The sequence below is a fragment of the Lineus longissimus genome, chromosome 11, assembly GCF_910592395.1.
Source record: "Lineus longissimus chromosome 11, tnLinLong1.2, whole genome shotgun sequence".
NCBI lineage: Eukaryota > Metazoa > Nemertea > Pilidiophora > Heteronemertea > Lineidae > Lineus > Lineus longissimus.
The window spans coordinates 3394927-3420445 of record NC_088318.1 but is presented as its reverse complement, the minus strand read 5'-3'; the positions used below and the strand labels follow the sequence as shown (position 1 = coordinate 3420445).

Here is a 25519-nt window from a genome sequence, read left to right as displayed (position 1 = left end):
CAGACCGAATCAGGCCTGGCTGCTCCACCTTCGTGCCGACACGGTGAGAGATGAGACGGTCACAACCTGATTAAATGGGCGCTACCTGCGCCACTGTCTTGCCAACGGTAGGCAAGAGAAGCGAGACAGTCACAGCACAATTGAATCAGGCCTGGCTGCTCCACCTTCGTTCCAACATGTTGAGAGAGGAGACAGTCACAACCAGACCGGGACCGGAAGACCGACAAGACAGCCTCAGTCAGTTATTTGTCGTTTTAATTTAAATTTTTGGCATAGGTGTCACCACTGTACAAGACGTAAATTGTCTTCGAGTCTGTCTGCTGTTGATTGGGACTCAGTGGATACAGGCTGTCACAACAAGTGATGTCAAGTTTCTAGACATAAGATTTGTTTGTTATATGAAAAGACAAAAGCAAGATTATTCTAAGTTCATTTCCATATATTTCATATTAAATGATAGTGACAAGTCGAAAGAACAGGTATAAAACTTACGACATGATTGAAAGCACTACGTTTAACAACAACTCTCTAACCATGGTACACAATGCCACATTACCAAGAACATCACAGTTAAAGCAAAGAGAAGCAGAACAATAAATTAACAAAAATAGATTTATTTGACCAATTCTAGTTCTTGACGAAACTAATTTACTTGCGTTGGGAGGTATAAAACAACCTCGGCGGGGACGCAGTGAAAGTGTGCTAGTTGAACTTTTTGAGTGCCTGTTTTTGAGTGAAAGCAAGGACACCTTTATGTACATTTTATGAATTATGCACACGGTGATGTCCTCACCCGGGTTCCACCTCTGCGTCCTCCTCATGCCAAACTCTTTATGTCACATTTGACCACCGTCTCTGCAACAACGTGTTGCCTGCTGCACTGACCTCAGCCACTTCATCCCACCAAAACCAAGCACCACTAATAGGTGGCGCTGAACTAGAAATGGGCAAATAAATCTTCTGAGAAGGGCTGCAATGTGGCAACTTTAAACCATTCCTTTCACGCCAACCTTGGGACCAAACATATAGAGCAATGCTGAACATAGCCTATCATCGCCTCTCCTACAATCCATGGAAAACTCATTCATGTATGCAGCCCTCCAAGTGACCCATCCACACTTAGTATAGTCATTTACATAATCTCCTAAACGATTTGTTACTTCGCGTGAGTCAAGTGGGCTACAACACCTAGTGTATCCCAGCTAAGTATATGGCACACACACAGCTAAATCAACCTCATAGCCACCGACATGTTTTCGAGTCATCCTTTAGAACATTTTACCATTATAAAATCAGTAAGGCGAATTTCTGTCGTTCTTGATTTAGGTGCATGTGGGCCCGACACTTTTTGATTCAAAACCTGGGTCGTATCTGCAGCTATATATTTAAACTGTAAGAAGGATGAAATACTGTTTAGTCGGTTTTGATGCGTCCGTTTCACATAGGCCTACAATACATGTTATATACCCAGTAGGCCTTTTGTATAGGCACCCTTTAACTGGCTAAATAGCGTCTATACAGTATGTGCCGAAAAATCAGGTTGCCCCGAGTGGGATTTAGACTACAGACCTTCAGATTGCCAGTTCACTGCGCTACCTGTTAACCCATCAAATTCTGTTTTCTGCACCGAGTGACACATCAGAGCCAAATCAGATTTTCATAACGGTATCACACAGCGCAGAAACAGGTAGGTCTGATAGGAATTTGACATGGTAGAGAGCAATGTATGAGCAATTCAAAGACCTGTGGTTCGAGTCCGAGTCAAGGCAACTTGCCTTTTCCCTACATATTTCATTCCTTCTATATATGAGCCAGTTGAAGCGACCTCTATTTATCATATACTAGAACTGTAAGATTTTATTTTACCTTAAAGCGGGGCTATTCCAAAAGACAGCTACTTTCCCAAATGATCACGAAATCTGCAAAAATACACTGAAATGATTGCTGCTTTTCTTATGGTAATCTCATGTCCATTAGCCAGGAAACTTTTTTAAAGGTTTAACAGTTAGTCGTTCGCTGATCGGCTAATGACATCATTGAAATCGAATGGCACCAAACGGGTACAGTGTGAATCATTCAATCTTTGAATCGCGTAGAATTAAACAAGAAAATGAGATCGAAAATGAAGTACAGCCATCTTAAATAAACACGTTTATGGCACTTTTACATATTGCAGGATTCATGGAACTTTACATACAAATGCGATCGACTAGTATAGCAAATTTATTTCCCTAGGACTTTTTCTGTAACTTAGCACTGAAATAGGAGTAAATCCGATGGCACTCTGCAGAACATGGAGACATTTTTCATTTGATTATGGGGCGGGGGCAGGCTATAATCAGGAGCTAGGGGTTCAGAATTTTCCAGTTGCTTTGAACACATCCCTTTTTTTGTTCTAACATATTCTATTTGCCATCACGGTGGGGAATGAATCAAATAATAGCTCATTGGATCCTACAATTGTTCTTTCCCGCCTGAAGGCTCAAAAGCCTCTCATACTCCTTTGAGGATTCTGAATCAGTGCCACCATTGACAGATGTTGGAACTAGATTTCCAGATTTTGCATCCGGTTACGCATACCGTAGCAAAATCTGGTGTGAGAATACATAACCGGCCGCAAATCTGGAATTCTTTTCCAACTTAGGTCAATTGTGGTGATGATTTACATGTAAGTCCACAGAGCAGTATTCCAAATGACTACATATGAGTTCCACATAATGTTGACTTGCTGAAGTGGAGGAGCCCTTCTCAAAGGAGAACTCTTAAAGGCTGTCTCAGCATGTTTCCATCTAAAACCTCCACCTTTAGGTGCAGACAAGAACTATTTCCGACAGCCGTCACAAAATCCTTGAAACAAGAATTTCCCCATAGGACTCCTCCTGTAAAGGCATAGGTAGAAGCAATACATTACATCTGTTAACTATGTACAGGGCAAAAGATAAAGGAGTATTAGCTATTAGGAAATATGTGCTTTTTACATTATATTGTAATTCATCTTCTCGAGGTGTAGAAATCCTATCTTATACGATTTCATTACCTGTAAATATGCTATATGAACATGACATTGAGTTCTTTGTACAGAGGTTATACTGCAGGCCATCTTTAAAATGGCTCATCAAATTTTTTTAGAAAGTTAGATCGGCTACAATAACCTTTTTGAACTCTAACTAGACATGGACAAGGAAAAATTCCGCCAATATCAGAAACGTTGCTCTGCAGACGACCACAAAGCTTGTGCCGATTGGTCAAATTGCCATCACCTGACAACGTCACATGATCAGCACAAATTTGAAAACTGATCACATTGATCTATCCAATAAATAATGTTGTGGAAAACCTGCACCAATCGACTAAGTGCCCGTTGTACTTTTCAAGTTGGCTTGAGAGTAGGAAAAGTTGTTTAAAGGTCCCAAGGTCCCCATCAAGTTCGCCGAATATCTCTTCACCAAAATTCTAATAATATGTGAAAACATTGTATTTCCTTTACAAAATACCTCAATGATATATAACACCTACACTCAGACAACAGCAAGTACATATTAATTAGCATTTTATGAACTAACACAGATGTCTGGTCATTCCTAAAAAATGAACACATACTGTAAACACCTTTATTTTTGTGGCCCAATATGTCTGCAAAAAACATCCTTTTCAGATTTTGCTTCCATTTATTTCTACAAATGGGTGCAGTTTCCAAAGATAAAACCATGAAGTTGAAAATTTTCACTTCCCTAAAGTTAGCAATTATACCCCCTCTCGCGAAAATATTTGGTTCACAAAACTAAAGGGGTTTACACTAGTTTGCGATCCTCTCGTTTCCTTCATAGTCTGCTTCAAATTGACCCTGGATACGACAAAAAAAGCCACTTCTTTGAACTACTCGAACAACTTGGCTGTCCAGCCTCCATGGAGTGGATACCAAGACCTTCACCCAAAGACCAATAACTAGGCCTAGCGGTTTCAAGGTTTTTAGCTGACCAATTTTAAACCTGAAGTAATTGAACAACAGATGATTCAACATATTAACACTAATATCAACTGATAGATAAGTATTAATGGCCATCGGTAAATTAATTGACCAAGCAACTTTCGACTTCTCATCTCATCATTTTGTAAAAATGCAATGCTCAAAAAAGTTTCAGTTTACAGTATTCAAACATTTCAAAATGAATTTTCTGTGTTCGTCAAGTGTCGTAAAAATGGACAAACTTTTCGTTTTGTTGGTCGGCTAAAAACATGGAAAGCAAGAGGCCTTTATGTTAAATTACTAGAAGTAACAAGTATATGTATAAAAATTCTCTAAAATAAAATTGAACAATAAAAAAACATTTTTATAAGACCAGAATTGTGTCATTCATCATGGAACTAAAACGGGGTCTCTGGTTTCCTCCTACTTCACAATACCAATCGCCTGATGCTGTTTATAATAATGTCCTAGTTTTTTTTATTCAACCCAAAATTGTTCACCAAAGAATTGTATCTCCTTCCCTGCAATAGTTACCAGCAGTCGGTGCTAGACTACTGCACAAAGGGTGACAAGACTTTACAGAGTCTTGAAGATCTTATCAATAGTGCAACAATTTTGGGTCAAATTTAAAAAAATTGTATAATGATAGTATTCAATCAGCAGGGCTGCAAAAAATTAGTATTTATGATTACCAGTGTGTATCAACTTGTTAATTTGAAGTGCATCATGACCATTGTGAAAATGTACAAACAAAAACAAACTCAAGTGACCCTGTGTTTTTCGTTTAATCATAAGGACAACATAAACCTGGTCGACTATATACCTCATTCCTTTCCTCCACAGAACACCGAACACAAATTCACTATCCCACTTAGCCAAAGCCCAGCTTGACTAATAGAAATACAATACAAATGCTTGCCAAAATATTGCGACACAACAACATAAATTCCCATTTTACTTTGCCTGATATTAGGTTTTTAATTTTTTTTGGGTTGTGGTACGTGTTGCCACTACAAATAAGTAAGTGAATTAACAACACTTATGTTCATATTCATTTGCAAGTCGAATCTTTCCTAGCACCTGGCCGAGGCCACTCGGTAGACAGGTTCCAAATCTTATATGAACAGTAGGAGGGATACAGTCCAAATCACAACTGACATCCCTCAAATCGCATCACTGACCTGCTACCGAGCACGTAGGTGGCACATAATCTAGGCGACGGGCAACCTGCGCAAAACATAGAGTGACGAATGTGTCATAGTGCGTCACAGGCGCGTAGGTTGCATGCAACTAATGCGAAGCAGATAGGATGTCAATTGTGACTTGAACTGTAGAACGCATCAGCTTCTCCTGCCCTCTGCAATATAGATCTATTTTGGTGCCAAAAACTATTGTCAACACCCTGACTCTCAACCCCAGTGTCTCTCTTTAATACAGACAATATTCTTCCCAGTGAAATTTCAACTTCTCACATCAAATCCATTGATTAACAGTGAAAAACTATTGTCAACTTCAAGGGGGAAGGCCAACCTATGACCATGACCAAAAATTCAAACCCCGTCAAAAATTCTAAATAACTGAAGTGGGTATGCTGAACATTTTTCTTTTAGGTCGTGGATCAAATGGATAACAGTTTGAATAATACATTTCATAACACGTAAATATACAAGCACATGTTTATTGTTGTTGAGTGTCCTTTGCAAGCAGCACCTTAAAAATAAGCACAGGCCAGCTGCCCCATTGATTTGCACAAGACTGACAAAATGAGTGAACCGCCAGACGTAAAGAGGTCATCCCGTTACACTTTCACCCCCATTTCCTTGAATGGACTCTTCCAGTTAAGGCATTAGATGAGTCCATTTGACAAATCAAGGGTTTATAGGTAAAGTATGGCACACGGTCAACTGAGTCAAAGTTGAATTCGGAGAAACAGTATATTTCCTTTCTCTGACTTTTTATGTCATTCCAGACACTTTCCAAATTCTTATAACTATATTTGGACCATAAGGTCTAAATGAATATTTCTGTGAGAACCCAGCCGATTTGTAATGTAGATTTTCTTCTAGCCGACCGACGCTTTCTACACCAAGTTGCCTGTGCACTATACTTTCAATACACCACTGGGGGGAACAAGTATTCACAAGTTTTTATAAAAGCAATTTATCTATGTATATATGACATACCTATGTGGTGACTAATTAAGTCATTAGGTTCTTTATCGCAATGAATAATATTTTCCAAGATGTAAATTCAAAACAAGTTTTAAAATTTGAAAGCCACCTGCAACACGACATTAACAAATCAAACAAATCAAAAAAATAAATTTTTACGGGAGAAACTGACTTAGAAAATTTGTCACAATAAAAAAAAATCTGAGAACTGAATTTATTTTGATATTTTGAGAACAAAATAAAGCGATTTCTTCCTCAGGTGTGTACTATGGACTAGAACTTTGACCTTCACCTTTAAATCTGACCTTGACCTCTAAAAAGTGTCCAGGCACATCGACCCCTCATGCCCCGATTACAAAGTCCGCTTGAGAACTGAAGCTACACACTTACCGATACGAATTTCATATACATCGACCACAGGTCTAGATATAGTCACGCTTTTTGATGAACACATGGCCGTTACTGGCCTGAATCTATATATCGGTTTATATTACAGTCATTAGACAATAATATAATAGGCACAATCTTCGATACTTTTATATTACACGTCTTCTCAGTTATAAATCCCAATGTTCTAAAAGACATACTTATGATTGATACAACTCGAGTAATACACATGTTGGTGGTCATTTACAAATGAGAGGTGACAAAAACAGTGGAGAGTGTGCCCTATAGGTGGCGCTAACAGAGTGGCAGGATGTCCGATGATTTGTCGTGTCCGATAGTGTCGAATGAACGGAGAAGCTTATGAAACAACAATATGATCTATGACAGTTCGTGTCTGATTAGTTTTCGAGTCCGGTTTCGTCTGCCGGAGCCTCGGTTCACCAAGCATCCGTATAGCGGACATCACACTCTTGCAGGGCGGGCAGTTTCTCCTGAAATATAAAATCATCGATGAAAATGTGCAGATTGATACCAACGATGGCATCAGTTACAACTAACGACAATAAATTGTTGGTGCCAGTCATTAACACTGTTAAATCCCAAAGGGTACGCGTCGAAGTCATTGACATAAGAATATGAATACGGTGCAGTGGGATCTCCATAACGGTAAACCATGGGTGATATGAATAAAGACAAGCAAATGCTTTTATCTAAATCTCCATGTACATTTACACTAGGCCTTCCTGTACAAAACCAGAGTAAAAGCATTTGCTAGTCTTTATTCATATCACCCCATATTCAATGCTAATCAGACTTTACATGACCTCATGGACTACACCATCCTTTTGTGCAAAGTAAAACCAAGATTACTTTATAAACAAAATTCTGTGTTTGAAGCCAACATTTGATTTGTTTCAGAAAGATATGAACAAAGGTACAAGTCCCTGGCTGTTGAATGCTATTTTAGACCTGGAGCAACTGTGTTCGTAGAACGATTTATAACCGCTGGTCAAAACTGACATTTGAAGCAAAAGATCATGGCTTAAAAGTAAAAGTACATACCTTCAAATCCTCAAAGGTTAAAGCCGACAAGTGAGTACTGTTCAGATTTAATTTACGCAGGTTCTTCAGAGCTGAAAAGAAAATCTCAATATTTAACCTCAAACATCTCAACAAGTTGCGACGGGATTTTATCAACATCTGATCCAAAATATCCTGCAAGTCATAAGGTAGGCAAGAAAAACTGCTCAGATCCAGATGAATCTAGCATCGATTCTGTGATGGTGATATTACTTCATCACACTCTCCTCTCATTGCGGGACGGTGTGCGCACACACAACGAGAGGGATTATTTTATGTGCGTAGTAAGAATGACGTTGATTTGTAAACAAAGATATCGATCTATAGAAATTGCCCAGGAAGTACCTATCTTTTACTGTTAGATAAATTGTTGCATGGACTTACCTGAGAGTGAAGTAAGTCCCTTGTCTGTGACCCTGGTCTCGCAAAGGTTGAGAACCTGAAGTTTCTGTAGGTGTTCCGAGATGAGTTGCAGCCCACCATCGCCAAACTAAAAGAAGATTATATTTCAAGATCAGAGCTAAGCCAAAATTATAGGAAATGAGAAGAAAATGGTCAAATTTCCCTTTTTCTTTCATTCCTTAAGCCTGTGAGGTATTTTTGCCATTCTGTGGTCATTTCATCTATTGTGACATTTTGTTCCCTGGTTGTGATACAAGCAGGAGCCTTTATTTTTGCAAATACTCCATTGGGAGAATTCCAATAATGTGAGTTGTTCTCCGTGGCTTACACATTTGATGAACCTTCCTCAAGTGTCGAAACACACCTCCTAGGCCGGGTTGGTAGTGCACACACACGACTAGAGGTCAGTCGTAAAGTAGTCCAAAGAATGGGCGGTGACCAGCTCACTTCTCACCAAATCACTTGACTTGCATCGAAGACCAACTCCAACAAGTCTGAAAGATGTTCATTCACAGATGGTAGAATGCGGACAACTACTGCGAATTTTGCATTACAGACTCACCTGTGTCGACCATAGGTTGAGGTAGCGCAGTGAAGGAAGTTTAATCAGATCCTTAGCGCAGTTGCTGGTCACTTGGGTGAACGCCAAACTCAGACACTCCAGGTTGCCAAACGAGCCAGAACTCAGGAGTTTGGCCAAATCAGCGTCAGTCGACTTGGATGGCAGGGTTAGCTTCTTGGGTCCACCCTTTTGTTGCTGAAGGACAGGAGAGAGAAAGGGTTAGCAGGCTTTGTTACTGGGGACTTGCTAGTTTCGTACCAAGGCACGGTTGCTCAATTGGGGTAGCAGTGACATTTGCATTTAATGCTACGCTACTATTGTAAATGAAATTCACTGAAGGAAATAATGTTAGTTGAGCAAGCAATGGTGTTTGTCTCTAATGATTGAGCAATTAGGACCTGGACTGTTGAGTTAAAACATAATCTCCAAATTTTCTCCTCCCAGCAGTCAAACTCCAACACAATGATAAGACAGTCCATTTCTTCTCCTTATTTTTCTGCATTCTGGGTTTTTGAGATGCAAGCTAGACATTCAGACAGTTTCCGGTAACGAAGTTGGCTGTCCTATAGAGTTCCACCACAGTGCCCCAGAGCTTTGTGGTCAGGGTGGTGTCCTTTGGCCAGTATTCCTCTCCATTCATCACCTCATTCTACTTACCAGTTCTCTCAGAGCTATCTGTCTGTCGCACAGAGCGGCGTACATCTTCTTGCCCGTCGACGTGCTCTGCAGTGTGGTGATCATCTGCATCTTACAGTCGTTATTCTCAACCGTTTCAAACTCCAACATGGCACAAAGAACCTATAATGAAGAATCGAACACAGAAATCATCAGTTACTTTTTTGAAGATGAGAAGTGCTCCTGTCAAGAAAGTTATGAGACCACTGGAAACAACTTTTCACAATTTTCGAAATAGTTACGCCGTACCGTATTTAGAGACCAGAACAGACACTCTAGAAGACCTGAATGTTCAGACCGCCTCTGGAAAGAAAGTTCCAGATGAAGTACCAGTTGGCAGAGGTGTGACGTCTTGAGCAGATCGCTTCGAAAACGACGAACACACATGACATGACAACATGACTTACTTCCATAGCTGCTTCATTTTCCCTCAGGGCCAACAGCATACACGGTCCAATCATTTTACCCATGCTCTGCAAAAACTTTTTCCGTCTACAACAACAATTGATAAGACGATTTATCTGAAATGTAAAGGAAATACTATCATTTAATAATCACAAACAAAGTAAAGTTGTCACTGTCTCACCAATCTGTACATATGACTGTAGTTTGCATAACAGGTATGCTGCATTGGACTAATACGTAGTTAGTTACTAAAGCCGGCAGGATTAGAAGGTTGGTTGGTTTTGATGAATTGGTCATAGGAAAGCTGGGCTGGACACAGGTTAGGCCCTACCAGCCCTTCCGAATTTGGTGCAGGATTGAACAAATATCAAGACCCAACTTTTCAGAGGCAGGGAAAACAAAGATTTATGAAAAACATGCCTGGGCATGCATTGCTTACCATAATTCCATAGAGTTGACCGTCATCATCACAGGCTATGCCACCAGGGCAATAGAGATGGAACCAGCCTTCCTTGCCATCGCGGATACCGAGCACTGTTTGATGGACCTCACAGCGTGTGTCGTCTGCCAAGTTTTGTATCACTGGCTTGAGGGTTCTGCAAGCAAGAATGGTTCGATGTTGACGTGAGTATTCATCTCGATACCATGTGGGACATTTCAACACAATCAGCTAACAGAGACAGCAAATGACCCCAGAACCTGTAGACCCCACAAGATGCGATTGGTTTTGCCATTGGCATTTGACTTGGTTTGTTCTTTTCTGGTACAAAAACCGATCTGACCTCCCTCCCAAAGAGCCCTGAAAAGGGACGCAAGTGACTAAGGCCCCTCCGTGGATCCACTCGGCCCCACAATCGATTCGTTCAGCCAATATGCTATTGGATGCAGGAGGCAGTCAATGAGGAGGCTTACGGATGACAGAAGCATTAGTGTTATAGGATAGCTCATATAAGGATAAGTATTTTTACGCGACTCCTGCCTAATACCATTGCATTAAATCGAAATAGGGATGGTGAATCTCGCAAACGAGGACTTATACAGTCGCTCCGTAATCCAAACCACCATACATGTCAACGTATATAGAATATGAGCTAATGCAGTTGTAGGCTGCTGCCATGGAAACGACTGCCGAACCACATTCTTGTCTTTTACAATCCATTCATGATCACCATGTCTCGATCTCAAAATAGGAGCATGACTATCACATGCAGAGGTGGCCCCTAGTGTGAATGACTGAAACCAGTATCAATTAACATACAAAACCTCTCTTAGAAGACACATCTGTCGGGAGGACACTCTCTCTACCATGGTCACGGTTTGTGGTCACAAAATTGACGTTTATGTTTTTTTTCTTCATTTAACCCAAGCGCTCAAAAGATACCTCTCTATTTGTTGCATCAAAAATCATTGCTACTCAACTCAACCTCTGCATTAACCTCTGAAATGGCTTTTCGATCAAAAGTAACAAATCTACTTACGATGTGAACATTTCATCGGCAATGGCCCTGAAAAAGTAAGGCGAAAGTTTGAAATGACTTCAGCAGAGTAACAACATGGCCAGCAATGGCCAATGCCATTAGTTAGCCTAGTCAAACGAAATCGGAAAAGGCAAATTCTTCTTGCAACATTTTTCAAATGGAATTTCTGTTATGAAGTCTTTCGTTCGGCGTTGCATTCCACCCCAAAGTAAAGGACAAAGTCTTGAAACAAATCTATTTGACGGATTGGAACTTACTCGTCAGGGAACGGTATGGGTTGTAGCAAACTGCCTAGAAGTGGCTTCCAATCTTCACATTCAGACCTGAAACACGAACACAAATTAACGATTAATAAAGAGTGATGGCCATTACTGTAGTGTCGTTATTTGCACATTCTCTACCAACCCGGCCCAGGTGCTGTTCTTGTATCAGTTGTGTTCTTTTTTCCCCCAGGTCAAGTCAGGCTAGGCTATCAACAGACAGGTTACCTGCAGTTTGGTCTCATTATCACTGGTAGCCCCTGAACCAGTTCACCTGTTCAGGTCAGGCTAAGGTCAGGTCGGAACAGGTGCTACCAGACTCCATGCAGGTTTGCCCACAGGTTTTGACTGCTCACCACTGGTGTCCTGTAAACCAGTGCCACCTGTTTCAGCGGGGCGATTTGCCTACTTAGCCCTGGTAGGCAACCATAGGAGAAGGAAAACTCTGATATAAAACCTGGGCAGCAAATGCTCGTAAAAGTCAGCAGGGTCCAGCTCCTGTGAGGCGGCTAAATATCGGGACCCTACCGGATACGACACAATGGTTTAGATTGATTTCTTTAATATACACATTTGCTTTGATTTTCGGAACAATACAAAGGCTTGCTGTGGGGGATGGCAGAGGAGAGGAAGTGACTTTATATTTCAGCATGTTTATCGAGTGTTATGATACTTACATAGTTTCTAAGATGCTGACATAGCATGACAACCTTTCCTGAATGTCGCCATACGTCATATTGAGCTCGTAATCATTACTTTCCCTTGTGTAACTGCAAAAAAACAGACAGGACATTTTAATATTTATACCAAGAAAGTGCAATGAACTTGAAGGCACAGAAGGCTTGCTGCCAATGTGCTGACTGAAAACTGTATTTTCAGCCAAAGCAGCACTCAAGGAAAGCAAAGTTATATCTCGATCATACTGACAGATTGTTTGTGATGTAGGCTTTCCACAGAAGTCAATCAGGGGTTTCACTGAGCAACCAGAAGGCGCTCACTTGAGCTCGACCAGTAGGGGAACCAAGCAGTGACTCGGCAATTAGGGACTTTGGAGAAGAAACTGAATGGATTCAAAATGGTGCTTACTTCTTTTTGTCCTCAAAGACGCCATAGACGGCTGCAAGAGCTACAGCTACCAGGTTTGGTAGGACTCGGGGATGGGGGCATGTGCTTCCCGCCCCATGCATGCTGGAACGAGACAGAAAATCATCATGCAGATTTCAGGATGAATAGACCAAGTTTTATAGGGTAAAGAACCTACAAGTTCGCCATACCAAGCTGTAAAATAAAGTTAAAGGCCAGCTTCGTTAGTTAGAAGTTTGAAATTGAATTTGATTTCCAATCACGAAAATCCACTATTTCAACATTGCTGCTTTGTAAACTGATACAGATGAACTCTACATGTCAATTACACTGGCATGTCAGGTGACTGCACTATTGCCATATCATTTCTTATTTACCTTGGGGACAGGCAGAAAGAATGTACACAGGGGAACCATGCCTTTAAAGTCGGGAGTTGCAGGTTTACTCAGTAATGTTATGTCATCATTGCTTTACTACAAAGCTGGGAGTGGCATTCAGTGACTATGAGTACAACTCCCTTTGAAGGGACGCAGGTCTGTCAATATATTAGACAACTATACACTATACTAAATAATTCCCTCAATATTGCTACACAGACTCTGCATCATGTTCATGTTTGCTATATTTTTCCATCCAATCACATCACGTGATAAACGGGGCCGCATATCGTCTCTGGGTCAACGTTACCTCATTGGTAAACATTATGGCATATTGAATGTTTACAGACCTTTTCAGGCTGGGCATGGACTGTATCGGTTAATTAGACAAGGATATTGACAGCCAGTCGTCATGATACCACACCCTAAAGATTTGTCTCCAAGAGTTTGTGCCGATTATGGTGTACGCCTGACTATGTCTCGTTCAGCAGAAATCGATTATCAATATGAGATGGTGAATGATATTCCCATTATCGCTATAGGCTGTTTCATGCCTTGGATTTTTCTTTTTTTAGCAATTTTCGACAAAATCACACAACTGAGTAAATTAAAGTCAGACACTTTTGTGCCAAGCAGAACACAGCTAGTCACAAAGATCCCAGCCATGGGGATATTTCATTGTAACACAGCAGCACTCTATTACGCCGAAAGATCATCACTCAACCCCTATTCTTTGGGCAGTATTTCACACGGCAGATGGTAGAGAATTCTCCAACAATGCCGGTTTCCTCGAAAGAACACATTCCCCAAATCATACTCGAGCAGTCGTTAAGTCTTCAAAAGTTATGGCCGCTTGTCTGAAATCATTCTTTAAAGTTTCCCTCATAGCGATTTACCACCTTTTTACATTGTGGTTCTCTGCTAAATCTTCTGAGTCGACTCTAAAGCATTTACCTCAGTAACATTGTACACACAACATATGTTCATAGGTTTAACCTTTACCTTTCACAAACAGCATCACATAAACCATCATACCCTCATAAAACTTGCGAAGAAAAAATAACACACAGTACAAGTCTGTACATATTCATTCGTGATCATATTCTCCTGTAAGCTTGGCACCTGACAAGCAGCATGACGTCAATAACGATACAGAGATAACGAATGCTTTTGATATTTTAATGGATGTACTCGAGAAATGCCACTGACCTGTCATCAGATATAACTTCTATGTCAATGATGCCATTTTGTATTGTATTTGTAACAAATTAGTGTGCTTTTTTCACAAGCGATAGGAAATTTATCTAGAGTGGATATTTCATGAAAATACCATGAATTCCATCAGTAATTTGGCTGACGTAGGTTGCCTAATGACATCGGCTGACCTCTGGGGTTTTCAGATCTTAGGATCTGATCATTATGTTTGACAGTTCTTACAGGGATGCGAATGAGCTGAGGAAAAAAGTCTGATTCTTTTTCTAAAAATCTCATCCTTTTACTTTATCACTCACTTCCACAAAAACACCTCTTAAATGCTTATTTTTGGTCCAGTTTTGAAAATTCAAAGATCCACTGAGAGTCAAGACAGAGATCTTCCCATTCCAGCTTTGAAATTTAGCATTTCGTAAGAAAAAAACAACTGAAATCCGCCTAATAGGGAAATTTGACGTCACTGGTTAATGGCCTATGCTCTGGTTTGTTCGCTATCTTGTTCTTTCAGATTCGTTTTTCTTCCCTAGATTTTCGGCCCCAAAAGTTGGTATGGTGCCGATAATTTTGAAATTATCATTGTCAACCACTTGTCCTTTAGCCGTGCCATGCTCAGAAATGGCCACTTCAGAGACCTTTCCAGAATATCTATATCCCTGGATTTGGGTCTATTATGAGCCGGTCAAGGTGACGACCAACTTCCAAGATGATTAACTGAGGCAAACCTGAGCACTAGATCAACAGTCCTCATGTTCAAAGCCAATTCAGAGCTCATTTAGAGGAAATAATGGCAACGGTTATTTGAGGAAGGGAATTTGCAGATCCATTAAAGCCCTAACCTTTTCAAAGGAGGACTGAAAGAAAGTCGGTCATACATCACATCACTACACCTGGCCATTTCAGGCCATTTGAAAGTCCCAAGTGGTAGTGGGTGAGGCTCAACCCTGACCTTTGATTACAAGTCGAACCCTATTCCACTGATCGCACATTCTTGTAACTTAAAGCACCAATAATTTATTATGATGAGAGAAAATATTCACCAATGTTTCGCATGACAAGCTATGTTACTTATGGACAGAGCTGTAACTCACCTTTTCACAAAGTTTCCAACAACTCTTCTGCCGTCATTCTGGGAATTCAAGGCTTGAATATATTCTTGAACGAAAGTCCTCATTCGCGGGTATTTACCAAAGTCCTGGAAGTATAAATGGAAGACAAGGTGAAATTGGGGTGACCATGTCTGGAGCAAGCAAAGCTTTACCTCTTATGCAACGGCAAATGAGAGATCAGCGCCCTCTACTCAACCAGCCCACCCCCACCCCCGTCAGACACTTGACACCTATTGACACTTGGCGAAAAAACCGACGGCTAACTTCGACAATCTTTTCACAGAAGATGGGATATCTTTTTGCTAGCAACTCATTTCCCCCAGGCTTGAAGACTCTGGAGTCAATTTTTTCACTCAGTTTTGAATGGAAGTCAAGACATCTGAAGTGAGGCTATCTGCATGTGTGATTCTGCTGTAGGCTGGGTATTTCAGATAAGGGAAAAGGAATTAGTGTGAACTAGTTGCTTTTGAGTTGCCTTAATTTTTCATCTATAAAAGATGGATATGCAGAGGAGTTGTATATAATTCTCTCGTGTCAAGCCACTTCTTCAATGACATATTCTGCAGAGAGCCTATACTGGCACTGAGAATTGACAACAGCAAAATCAAGATTCCAACAGATTGTTCTTAGACAGACAGTAGACTCAAAGCACAGAAATCATGATGAGGGCGACCACATATCACTGAGACCTGGCCAGTCTCCTTTATTGATCCCCTCTTCATTACAATGATGGCTTTCCAATCATTCACCTGGTCGCCGTGGAAACACCCATAGCAACCAATAGTAACATTAAATCTTGTCGCTGTGTACACAGTAATAGCAAACATGTCACCACTGGCAGGAACCATGATGGATGGGAAAGCTGTGGCTGGTGGTGGGGGAGATTTATGTTATGGTGAAGATGGATAGATCGTTAAAGGACTATTGGGAAGGTAGAGAATGAAATGGGTTATTTTCAGTATCAATGATAGTATCAATAACACCAATGATCAATTTAGGGTAGTATGGCCAGACTGAAAGTAAGGTTGTTGCCCCAAACAATGCGAGAGTGGAGCTAAAATGCATGCCAAAAATGTGGCCCCAGTTGTTTCATGGGACAACCCATACCAACATCAATTCAGTTCTAAAAACCTCAAACTATAAACACTGTAGTATTTTTTGGCAGCGTTTTGACTATTTCCACATTTTGAACCCACCCAAGCGGCTAATAATATGGCTGCAAGACCAAAACCACTATGACCAGAACAAGGTGTGGGCTTGGGCTCGACAGTTAAAGTTTTAGAGCTAGTCGTACCCTCCGTCGAACTTAGTGTAACTGTGTTTGATCATGTAGCTGATAGCTGACAGATAATTGATATTACACGGTTCTTGGAAGACACCAACGTAGCAAGAATCAGATTTCAAACGACTGCATCCGATTTCACAGCCACCAAATATCCATTTTTAGAATGTTAATTAATGGTATCAATTAACACAATAACCACCAAACTAAAATAGCTGTATCAGATCATGTTCACCTGCTTAAATTAGATATAACCTAACTTGTTATAAACAAAGGAATCATTTATAGAATAGATTAGTATTTTTGCCTTTTCACACGTTTATAGCGACTAACTGTGACATTATTATTGAGCCCATTGTTTATCTCAAAATAGACGGAAACCGATAGACGACTTAGAGTCACTGCCACGACCGAAAGCAGTCGGTATAAAATTTACAGATTTTGCGTCTGGTTATGCATGCACTCGACAGATTTGGCTGTGGTAATCACTCATGCGCATCTACCACGGAATACCGTTTCAAAACCTGATTTGTAACGAAAAGAGTCACTGCTGCATCATAGTGTCATACCACCGGAGCGCTTTTTTATTTTTCTCGAATCAAGAAATCAGCGAAACTACCAGAAAGTTCCACAATAAACATTGATTAATTTTGCCTAAAGATCACTTTTTTAAATGCTTTCATGATATAAAAATTTATCAATCAAAATAGAAAAGTTTTAAAGGAAATTAATGCTATCAATCAAATACAGCTTCCTCGCTTGTCACAAATCCCTGCTGGCAGTACATTTATTCTCAAAGAAAACTAGATTGGTTACTAATTAAAGCAATTTCCCTCTAATCATATCATAACATGTTCAGCGGAGAGATCCTACATGTTTCAATAGTTGCACCCTACAGCTAGACAAGACAGATCGCATGTCTGCGCTTTTACACTTCCAAGATGACAGCTTGCAATCAGTGTCGAAGAAGAAGTCACAGTGGGTGTGGTTGAGGTTGTCGATGAACTTTGGGAGATTAGGGATGGTAAACAGCTAGTACTCCTCGGGAGGTTGTATATGGTGGTGGTTGGGGTGGGGGAGTAGGTTTTCAATTTTCACACCATACAACAATACTTGAAAGATGTATGCGGTGTTACACTTCCTAGATGATTGCTCGCGATCAGTGTCAAAGAAGGAGTTATTGGTGTCGGTGAGCTTGCAGGATTAGGGATAGTAAACAGCTAGTACTCCTTGGGGGGTGGTACATGGTGGTGGTGGGTAGATGCTTCAATGTTCACATCCTAGAACAATACTTGGTAGATGGCGCCGGCTTTCGACCAATCAATTTAGACCTCGCCGGAACTGACACCGACTCGAAACGGCAGTGATCTACACCGATGCCATGAAGAGGTCAATGACAGATACAGCGACATGTCAGCACTTACCATATTGTGTTTCAGAATTCGGCGCACCACTGGCGTAAAAAGTTCTATGACGATCTTTGACCGAGGACTGTTTTTACAGTGCTGGAAAGAAATGGAGATAACGAATGTATACAGGGTATCGCAAAAAAGTTATTCGTCATCGAATCTCTCTGTGAAGGAGATGACAGAGGTTTTAAGTCATAACAGCAACAGCTTTCAGTCATGTTGGCATGTGTCGAACCAGTGACCTCATGACAGCTAGTCAGAGACCCAAGCCACTACACCACCATGTCAGTAACACTTTTGGGCAGACAGCAAAAGCTATTTGGTCACACTGTGACAAAGAATGCTTGTTTGCGGGACGCTTAAAGCACTTACTTTGGTAAAGAAATCACATATTTCCTGTGTCGGATGATTATTCTCAAGGAGGGGTGCGAGTGCAACTATTATGTTTTCATGCGCAACCTTTGAAATTGTGTCTGCATTCTGAAATCAATGGGAGATTAGACAATTTAGATAAAATAACAGTATTCAAATCAATCGACAATGTGAAAAAGCGATAACAGACAGTGTTTCCCTGAAAGTGTGGAGAGGTTTTGAAAAGTGATATCCATGATAATCTGAAACGAGAAGATATGAAACACGCATACCATATTGCCTGGCTTTGAAAGGGTTAACTCGCGACACCAATTAGGGAAACACGGCATTCACATCTGAATGTGTCTTCGGGGATTCATGGTCAAAGACTGGGACAAGACGAACCGGATATGATAATTCCCAGGGCCGCAGAACGGTTTTTTTAGAAGAGCGGCGATGAAAAGACCAGTCGGAGCTTTTCAACCATTCAGGGATTCCCTAATGAGAACTAAAGCGGAATTGTGGAAGACTTGCGAAAAAAGTCCCCCATTACGCTTCACAGAGGTAGATATTAGAAAAGAACTCGCCACAAGATATTCTTCAGGGGCCACAAGTTGTCAACTTTGCAGCGGGAAAGATGGATTAAGGGCACTTTGGTTTCATCCCATTATGCTGAAGTTTTTCCATTCCCCTTATTTTCATTTTTCTATTGACATTTGACATTTGACCCAAAGGTCCTGTAACACCTATTTCCATTTGTTTCATTTCATTTTCAATTCGGACTATGCCGTATCTCAAATAAAGAATACTTTTAAATCCAATTGCATGTATTCTAAATCTTCAACAGGATGAATGACATTTCTTTAAAACATATCAAAATTGCTTATAAACAATGTAACCTTTTTAGAACATTCTCAGAAATAACCTCGAACAGATTTATGTCTGTACCACAATTCCACATTTTCCATTCCGAGGTTGCCGTCACCGTAACAATAACATCATCAACGCCATTTTTAGCGACCAAGCCCCACGGAAGCAACCTTGGTTTCGATGACACATATGCACTAACGACAATGATATCATTCTCTGGATAGATCGCACCAGACTCCAAGTGCAGCGACACACGGAGAGATGAAAGAAAATCGAACATACGGACAATTATTTCTTTAGCTAAAAGGTCACCGAGCCACACCTAGGTTTTTAAATATCATTCATATTTGGATATATGCTCGAAATGAAATACACATGACTGCAAGTACCGTTGTCTTTCTCGCTTAATTGCCATTTTATCAATGTGTGAGCCACACCCTTTAGAGAAAGGAACATATAAGGGGGCAGCTTTCTGATGCGGTCAAAGCCAAAATATGGCAAACGACAAGTATTTAATTCCTGATTTTGAACAAATGTAATTCATTTCCAAACTTAAACTTGAAAGAATACTTTCTTGACATCAAATCTATTTATCTGAGTCTGATGGTCCAATGCTCTTGTGAGAACTATGATCAAAGACTCCAAGAATTCGAGGGTTGGGGTTGAACATGACTTGTTTCAAGTGTTGACGTGAACTCCATGTCAAACTCAGGATCTCAGTAGCCACAAGCCAAAGAGACAGATGAGCCAATGCCACTGGGATAAATCTGTCCTGGTGTAACCTTTCATATCATGAAAAATATAGCTGCAGCATCTCTCGGGATGTGTTTGTTGACGTCATTAGGTCTAAAAGCAGCGAGTGAAGTGAGGGCAAACGCACTGGTTTTATTTTTCCATTATGCAACATAGCCTGGACAACGCGTCAGATGACAGGGATTCAACTGATCAGTTGTCGCTTTTTTTAATCACAATCAAGTGTCGTGTTGTCGTGGCAATGTCGCAAGTCGCAGCGACGGAATTCGCCTACATGCAAGCGTTTAGAGTAAGATCAGAATTTGATGACCAGATTTGAATGCAAGGACAAGGATTTGAGGAATCGAATAAAAAATCGATGATTGGGATTCGAGAGCTAGGATAAGAGTCTTGTTGATGTAACTGTGTCCTACTCACAAAACATCACCGAAACACTTATCGCATTTCATGCACAAAGCAAAGATGATCAGCCGGCAGTATTGATGGGCAAGCAGGCACGATTAGGTTTTTATAGTCGCATCAAGAACCACGCCTAACTTCTGAAGTAGGCTATATTGGTACGCGAACTATCGGAATGAATTATTAACAGGACGACAGCTAATGTAGTGCATCTTTCTGCGATATTATCGCTTGTTTTTCAATATTAAGATTTTTCATGCATATGGCAATAACTTTCTTTTCCATAGCTGATGAATAGTAGCAAATTACTGCCCAGGAAGTAAAGTGACTATGAATTTTGGTGACCTTCAGAAATATAACTTTTCTCAGAGAACTTACTATTAAAGACGTAGTGTCACAAGATAATTCTGTGCTGACACTTATGACGATTACAGAGTCTTGCTGCAGGTGGCGCTGCAGATGTACATCCAAAGATCCACACATACAGTTTATAGAACGTTTGCGGACAACCGGTTAATTTTTGAACCACCCTGTACACAGGCATGCAACAGACTTCATAAGTACCCGGTCCGTAGTATCATGCAGACACTCATCCTTTAAGAAGATAAGTGCCGGGCCAGAATCATCACATGACACTCCTCCTTTAAGCAGGGTCATGTTTTCAAACAAACTGATCGGAATATTCCTTTATCTACATAAGTTGAAAAGTTCGTCACAGGTTTCAATCTAACTTAACTGAAACGTTATGTGCATTTTATACAGTGTTATGTACACGATTTCCGCACGACAGTCGAGACAGTCGAAACAGCTGAAACTGATAGAAGATGGATGATGTCATAATGGCTGATGAGAATGGCGGATGGTAATGGGCGTGATAATGAGACGAAACTACAGCTAGAGACATCAAGAGTCGAAGATAATGAACGAAATCACCATAATATTATCGTTTACCTACTGATCAAGAGCCTGGTGCAAATTGCCAACTTTTGTTGCGCAGTCATGACAATGGATAAACGACGCTTTGGCTGCTGCAAAAATGCATCAACAGCGACAGTTTTCATGCCCAGTTTATCCCCCCCATCTGCCCCGACCGAAAAAACCTCACAAGATGCACCCGAAGACCCCAAAACAGTGGTGAATACATCAAATGTTATCTTTTCTCACTAGATTTGCCAGAAAACACGTCAAAAAGTTAACAACTGCACTCTGGCTTATATTTAGATCAAAAGATTCTTTTTGCAACAAACCCAGAATAGTTTGAAAATCAGGATGAATAGAAATTCTTGCAAAGAGTGAAAAGTTATTGGTGAAAACAACATTAAGTGAAAACCGTCCTTTTCAAAACTTATCGACCCAAACCATCCTAAGGAAAGATGGTACGCAAGGTACGAAAGAACAAATGGGTGGGCTTTTACAAATTTTACCTCTACAGAGCACCTCATTCTTTTTTGGATTACGCAGTTGAGAGCTGAGCGTCAACGAGGACATTATAACCTCCAAAGGTTTTTGGTATTTGTAATATGAAGTAGAAGGAAACCAGAGAACCCGAGTAAACCTAAGCTGTCAGAGAGAGCCGCCCTCTCTATCGTATAAGACATGCATGGCCTGGAAGTTGAACCTAAAGTCGAGGAGAGGTGACAGGCCCAGATGTTGATTTCAAACATCTTCCTACCACGGAGTCACTCTGACAGCCAAGTCTATTTAACTTAAACTCAAACTCAAAGCATAAATGAAAAGTCCCTCGACCATAAGAGCCAAGGACAGTAACGCGCAAAGCAATCGCCACCAGGAGTCGCCAGTGCGAGGCCTGGTGGCCGGATCGCGTGATTCGGTGACTCACCTGGTGCACAGACACTGGGATGATCGGCTGAAAGAGGGAGGTGCCAGCGTCAAGTGAGTACAGCATCGTGTAGTGCAGTGTTCTCCACATTTAGTCAAAAAAGGTTTCCCGCCTATTTTAGGTGTGATCCTTTCCTGTCCCCTTTAAAGGCCTGGTTCATTTGTATGGGGGCGTGCAGATGACATCATCAAGGCAAAAGACAACATTTTGGACGTCAAATTTACATCACTGACCTAAATGGCCAACGTTGGTATGCTTTGTTGACAACGTCAGTATGGTCAAGGACACGGATTGACGTAAAAAATGGATGCCTGAATCATGTCAGTGCAAGCCTCTATACATGGTTTACCAATGGCCTCGCTAGAAATGCAAATGTTCTTTCCTCAAAACTTGTGGTGCCAGTCGAGTTGTATGTCCATGCAATGAAATACTTGTGCACAATGCATGGCGATTTACAACTAGTGCCACCTGTTGAGAACAGTGCATACCAGGAAACAACGATGTTGAAGTCAAAAGTGGACCAGGCCTTTGAAGATACACATTTTGTCCATAAATCTTCTTCAAAAAATCTTTCCACTTAAAATTTTGTTCCCGAGCTGAAAATGCCAAAATTCATTACACGTACCACTCCCCCCCCCACCCCCACATTTGTGTTGAGGAAAACACTGGAGTGATTACAGTTGGATGATTACATAATACAGGCATAGTGACATTTGATCGTGAAATTGTACCATGCATATTGTTTTGAAAGCCATATTACGAGTTTTTTTAGACCGGTACCCGATCTACACACCTTATTAAACATGTTAAAGAATGAAATGAGCAGATCTGCCATGGCTGCCATTTTGGAACAGTGCCTGCATGTACACTTCATCCATTTTCCCGATGAAAAAGGAAACAGGCCGACCAGAGAGCAGTGTAAAATGGCAGGCATTACTGATCTACTCAGTTCACCCTGCCATCTAGTGAGCATATCAGGTATCAATCTATTTTATGCTTTGTAAGTCCTTGAGTGATATGAATTAACTCCAGCAGATGCTTTTACTTTAGTTTTGTACAGAAAGGCCCTGTGTATAAGTGCATGAAGATTTAAGTAAAAGCATTTACTCGACTTATTCACACAAACTCTCTTTACACAACACATCGATGCACAGAAACCTGTTTTTCAGTGTAAACAACGCACTCATATTGTGACATTTGCTTCCAACCCTAAGGGTAAGAGGATGCAGAGTCAACATCAAGGGATAATATTGATTATCACTGATTATCACTAATACCGTGACATTTGGATGACAAGTTATGACAAGCAATAGAATGTAGCATGGTCTGGCATAGATGAATTGTATTTATATTAACAAAATTTGATCAAGTCTATTTTAACCCAGAAATTTGTAATCCGCCAAAATTAAAAAAAATTGATTGAATAAAATTGAAAATTTGATTTTTTTTTTCAGAAATATTCACAAAACACAAAAATAAAGGACACACAAAACTTTGGCGGATTACAATAATCGGGAATATCATGAATTGAAAACTTGTGATCAGGAACTTTAATGATATGAATAAATGATATAGGGTGAAAGGTCATAGTGCAGTAAATAGTTCTCACTTAGTTGATTTTGTTGATAGATTGTATACAGATACTAAGGTTTGTCCTTATGTGTGGTGGGTAGCAGAGTGGATGCCATGTACTCTCCTTCCCTACCACTCCAGAATACAGACCAATCCCCATAAACACGACAGTTTCAGTGTATGTCAAGATAGATTGATTAGCCCACCGAAATACAGCGAGTGACTGACAGACCTTGTTCAATTTTTAAACCAGAAACCTTGCTATTTTCATATCATTGTATCAAACAGCACCGTCGATCTTTGCAAAGAGCACATTTTTTACAGAATCTGAAAAATTCTAACTCAAACTATAACTTTCACCTACGGCTTTTAGCTAATTATACTAAACCTTCCCAGCCTCACCCAATAATTTCTTAAAATCAAAACAATCAGCAGGAGTTACTAATCAGCGTGTTTTGGTTGTAAAGGTCAACAAGAGTGATATGAAACTTGACAGATTATCAGTCTAAATATGGTCCGGAACGGCATGCAAATGAATTAAATTGATTGAATATCGATCTCGAAGAAGTAACCAGAAAAGTCAAAGCGATTGATTCTCCTGTCAGCTGAATGCCATTACTTGGGTGGATAACATCAAGGACAGCGCCCTGGGTACTTAACGCACTCAACTTAGGCAGCCGATGGTAATTACAAGTGTTCAGTCCCCAACTAATTGGTAAGTTTTAAATGCCCATGGTATTTAGTTAAGACTCCCACTTTAATACCAGGTTTTAGTCACCCACTAGTTTGTGGGCTTTAAATGCCCACAGCCCACAGTAATCTAGAACTCTGCTTTGACCTACAAGCCCAAAACATGAACAGCCGTGGTAATCGCCAGGGTTCTGTCAGCCACTAATTGGTCAGCAGTATTCAGTTCATCTCCCAGGCAACCACAGGCACCAAGTGCTTTGATAAGCGATACCAACACAAACCTCATACATGGACATTCTGGCATCTTCCTGAACATGCCTTGTTAGATGCGTTACTGCATACAACGCTAACATCAGCTGTTGAATCTAACCAGTAGCGATGACCCAATACCGAGAAATGTAAAAAGATTTCATAATTATTTCAGTCCATCTCCAGCAATAATGCTGAAAATACGTAACAGAACTTGCACTATGACCTTTTACCTTATGACATGGAGTAACATGAAAGGATAATGAAATAAGCGCAAGGTTGATTTGTGATTCACTCAGCTGCTCCTGACATCACTATCAAATTGGTAAAATGATTAAATATATAAAGTAAGAGTAATTCATCGAAGTAGCAAGGAGACCAACAGCCTTGATAGCTTCACTACATGTGAGCAACCTTGGCTGAACTGCGCACAAGCTGGCCTAAATTGACAGTTTTGTAGGCCAAGGGAAGTGAATCACCAACCAACATGAAATAAATGAAAAGGAAACTGAATGTAATTTGTAACATGTAAGTTGTGAGGAACATGAAAATAGCAGAAAAATTCCTAGTAATTGGTTGTACCAGTCTCTCGGCTCCAGACGACCAGAATGAGAAATTGATTCAAAAGGAAATTGATTGGTTCCAAAACACCCCATAAGGGTGAGCCTGATATCTCTTGACCAATCAGAAAGCAGACATGACAACGGACACCAATCCTATAATGAGAGCCAGAGAACCTCTCTAGCACGGCACTTGAAATAGAGTTGTTGGCACCACCAATTACTAGACATTTCCCTTTTTCGTTGACTTGTGACCTTCTTTACCTACCCAAGAACCCTACTGATGTTGAAAAGTGTACCAACAAAATCTAATTGCGTTGAATATCAAACATATCTAAATGGTTGACACAAAGTTTAACGATCGATTTAGTAACCAACT

At 40.5% G+C, this 25519-nt stretch overlaps 1 protein-coding gene across 2 annotated transcripts in view; it reads right to left on the bottom strand.

Moving 5' to 3' along the window:
• Positions 1-418: 418 nt before the first annotated feature.
• The window catches only part of LOC135496396 (C-Maf-inducing protein-like), a 51720-nt gene continuing 26619 nt past the window's right edge, over positions 419-25519 (bottom strand). The window contains exons 6-20 of one of the 2 annotated variants that reach the window (XM_064785732.1): positions 22070-22096; positions 18229-18336; positions 17872-17952; positions 15148-15251; positions 12474-12575; positions 12065-12157; positions 11385-11450; positions 11128-11154; positions 10089-10245; positions 9652-9765; positions 9227-9367; positions 8570-8764; positions 7990-8095; positions 7588-7658; positions 419-7016 (exon numbers count right to left, since the gene is read on the bottom strand). In XM_064785732.1, the coding sequence (XP_064641802.1) occupies positions 6963-7016; positions 7588-7658; positions 7990-8095; positions 8570-8764; positions 9227-9367; positions 9652-9765; positions 10089-10245; positions 11128-11154; positions 11385-11450; positions 12065-12157; positions 12474-12575; positions 15148-15251; positions 17872-17952; positions 18229-18336; positions 22070-22096 (1446 nt within the window). In that variant the 3' untranslated portion in view covers positions 419-6962. The remainder of the gene's footprint in view (positions 7017-7587; positions 7659-7989; positions 8096-8569; positions 8765-9226; positions 9368-9651; positions 9766-10088; positions 10246-11127; positions 11155-11384; positions 11451-12064; positions 12158-12473; positions 12576-15147; positions 15252-17871; positions 17953-18228; positions 18337-22069; positions 22097-25519) is intronic. The other variant, XM_064785733.1, reaches the window with a different exon arrangement.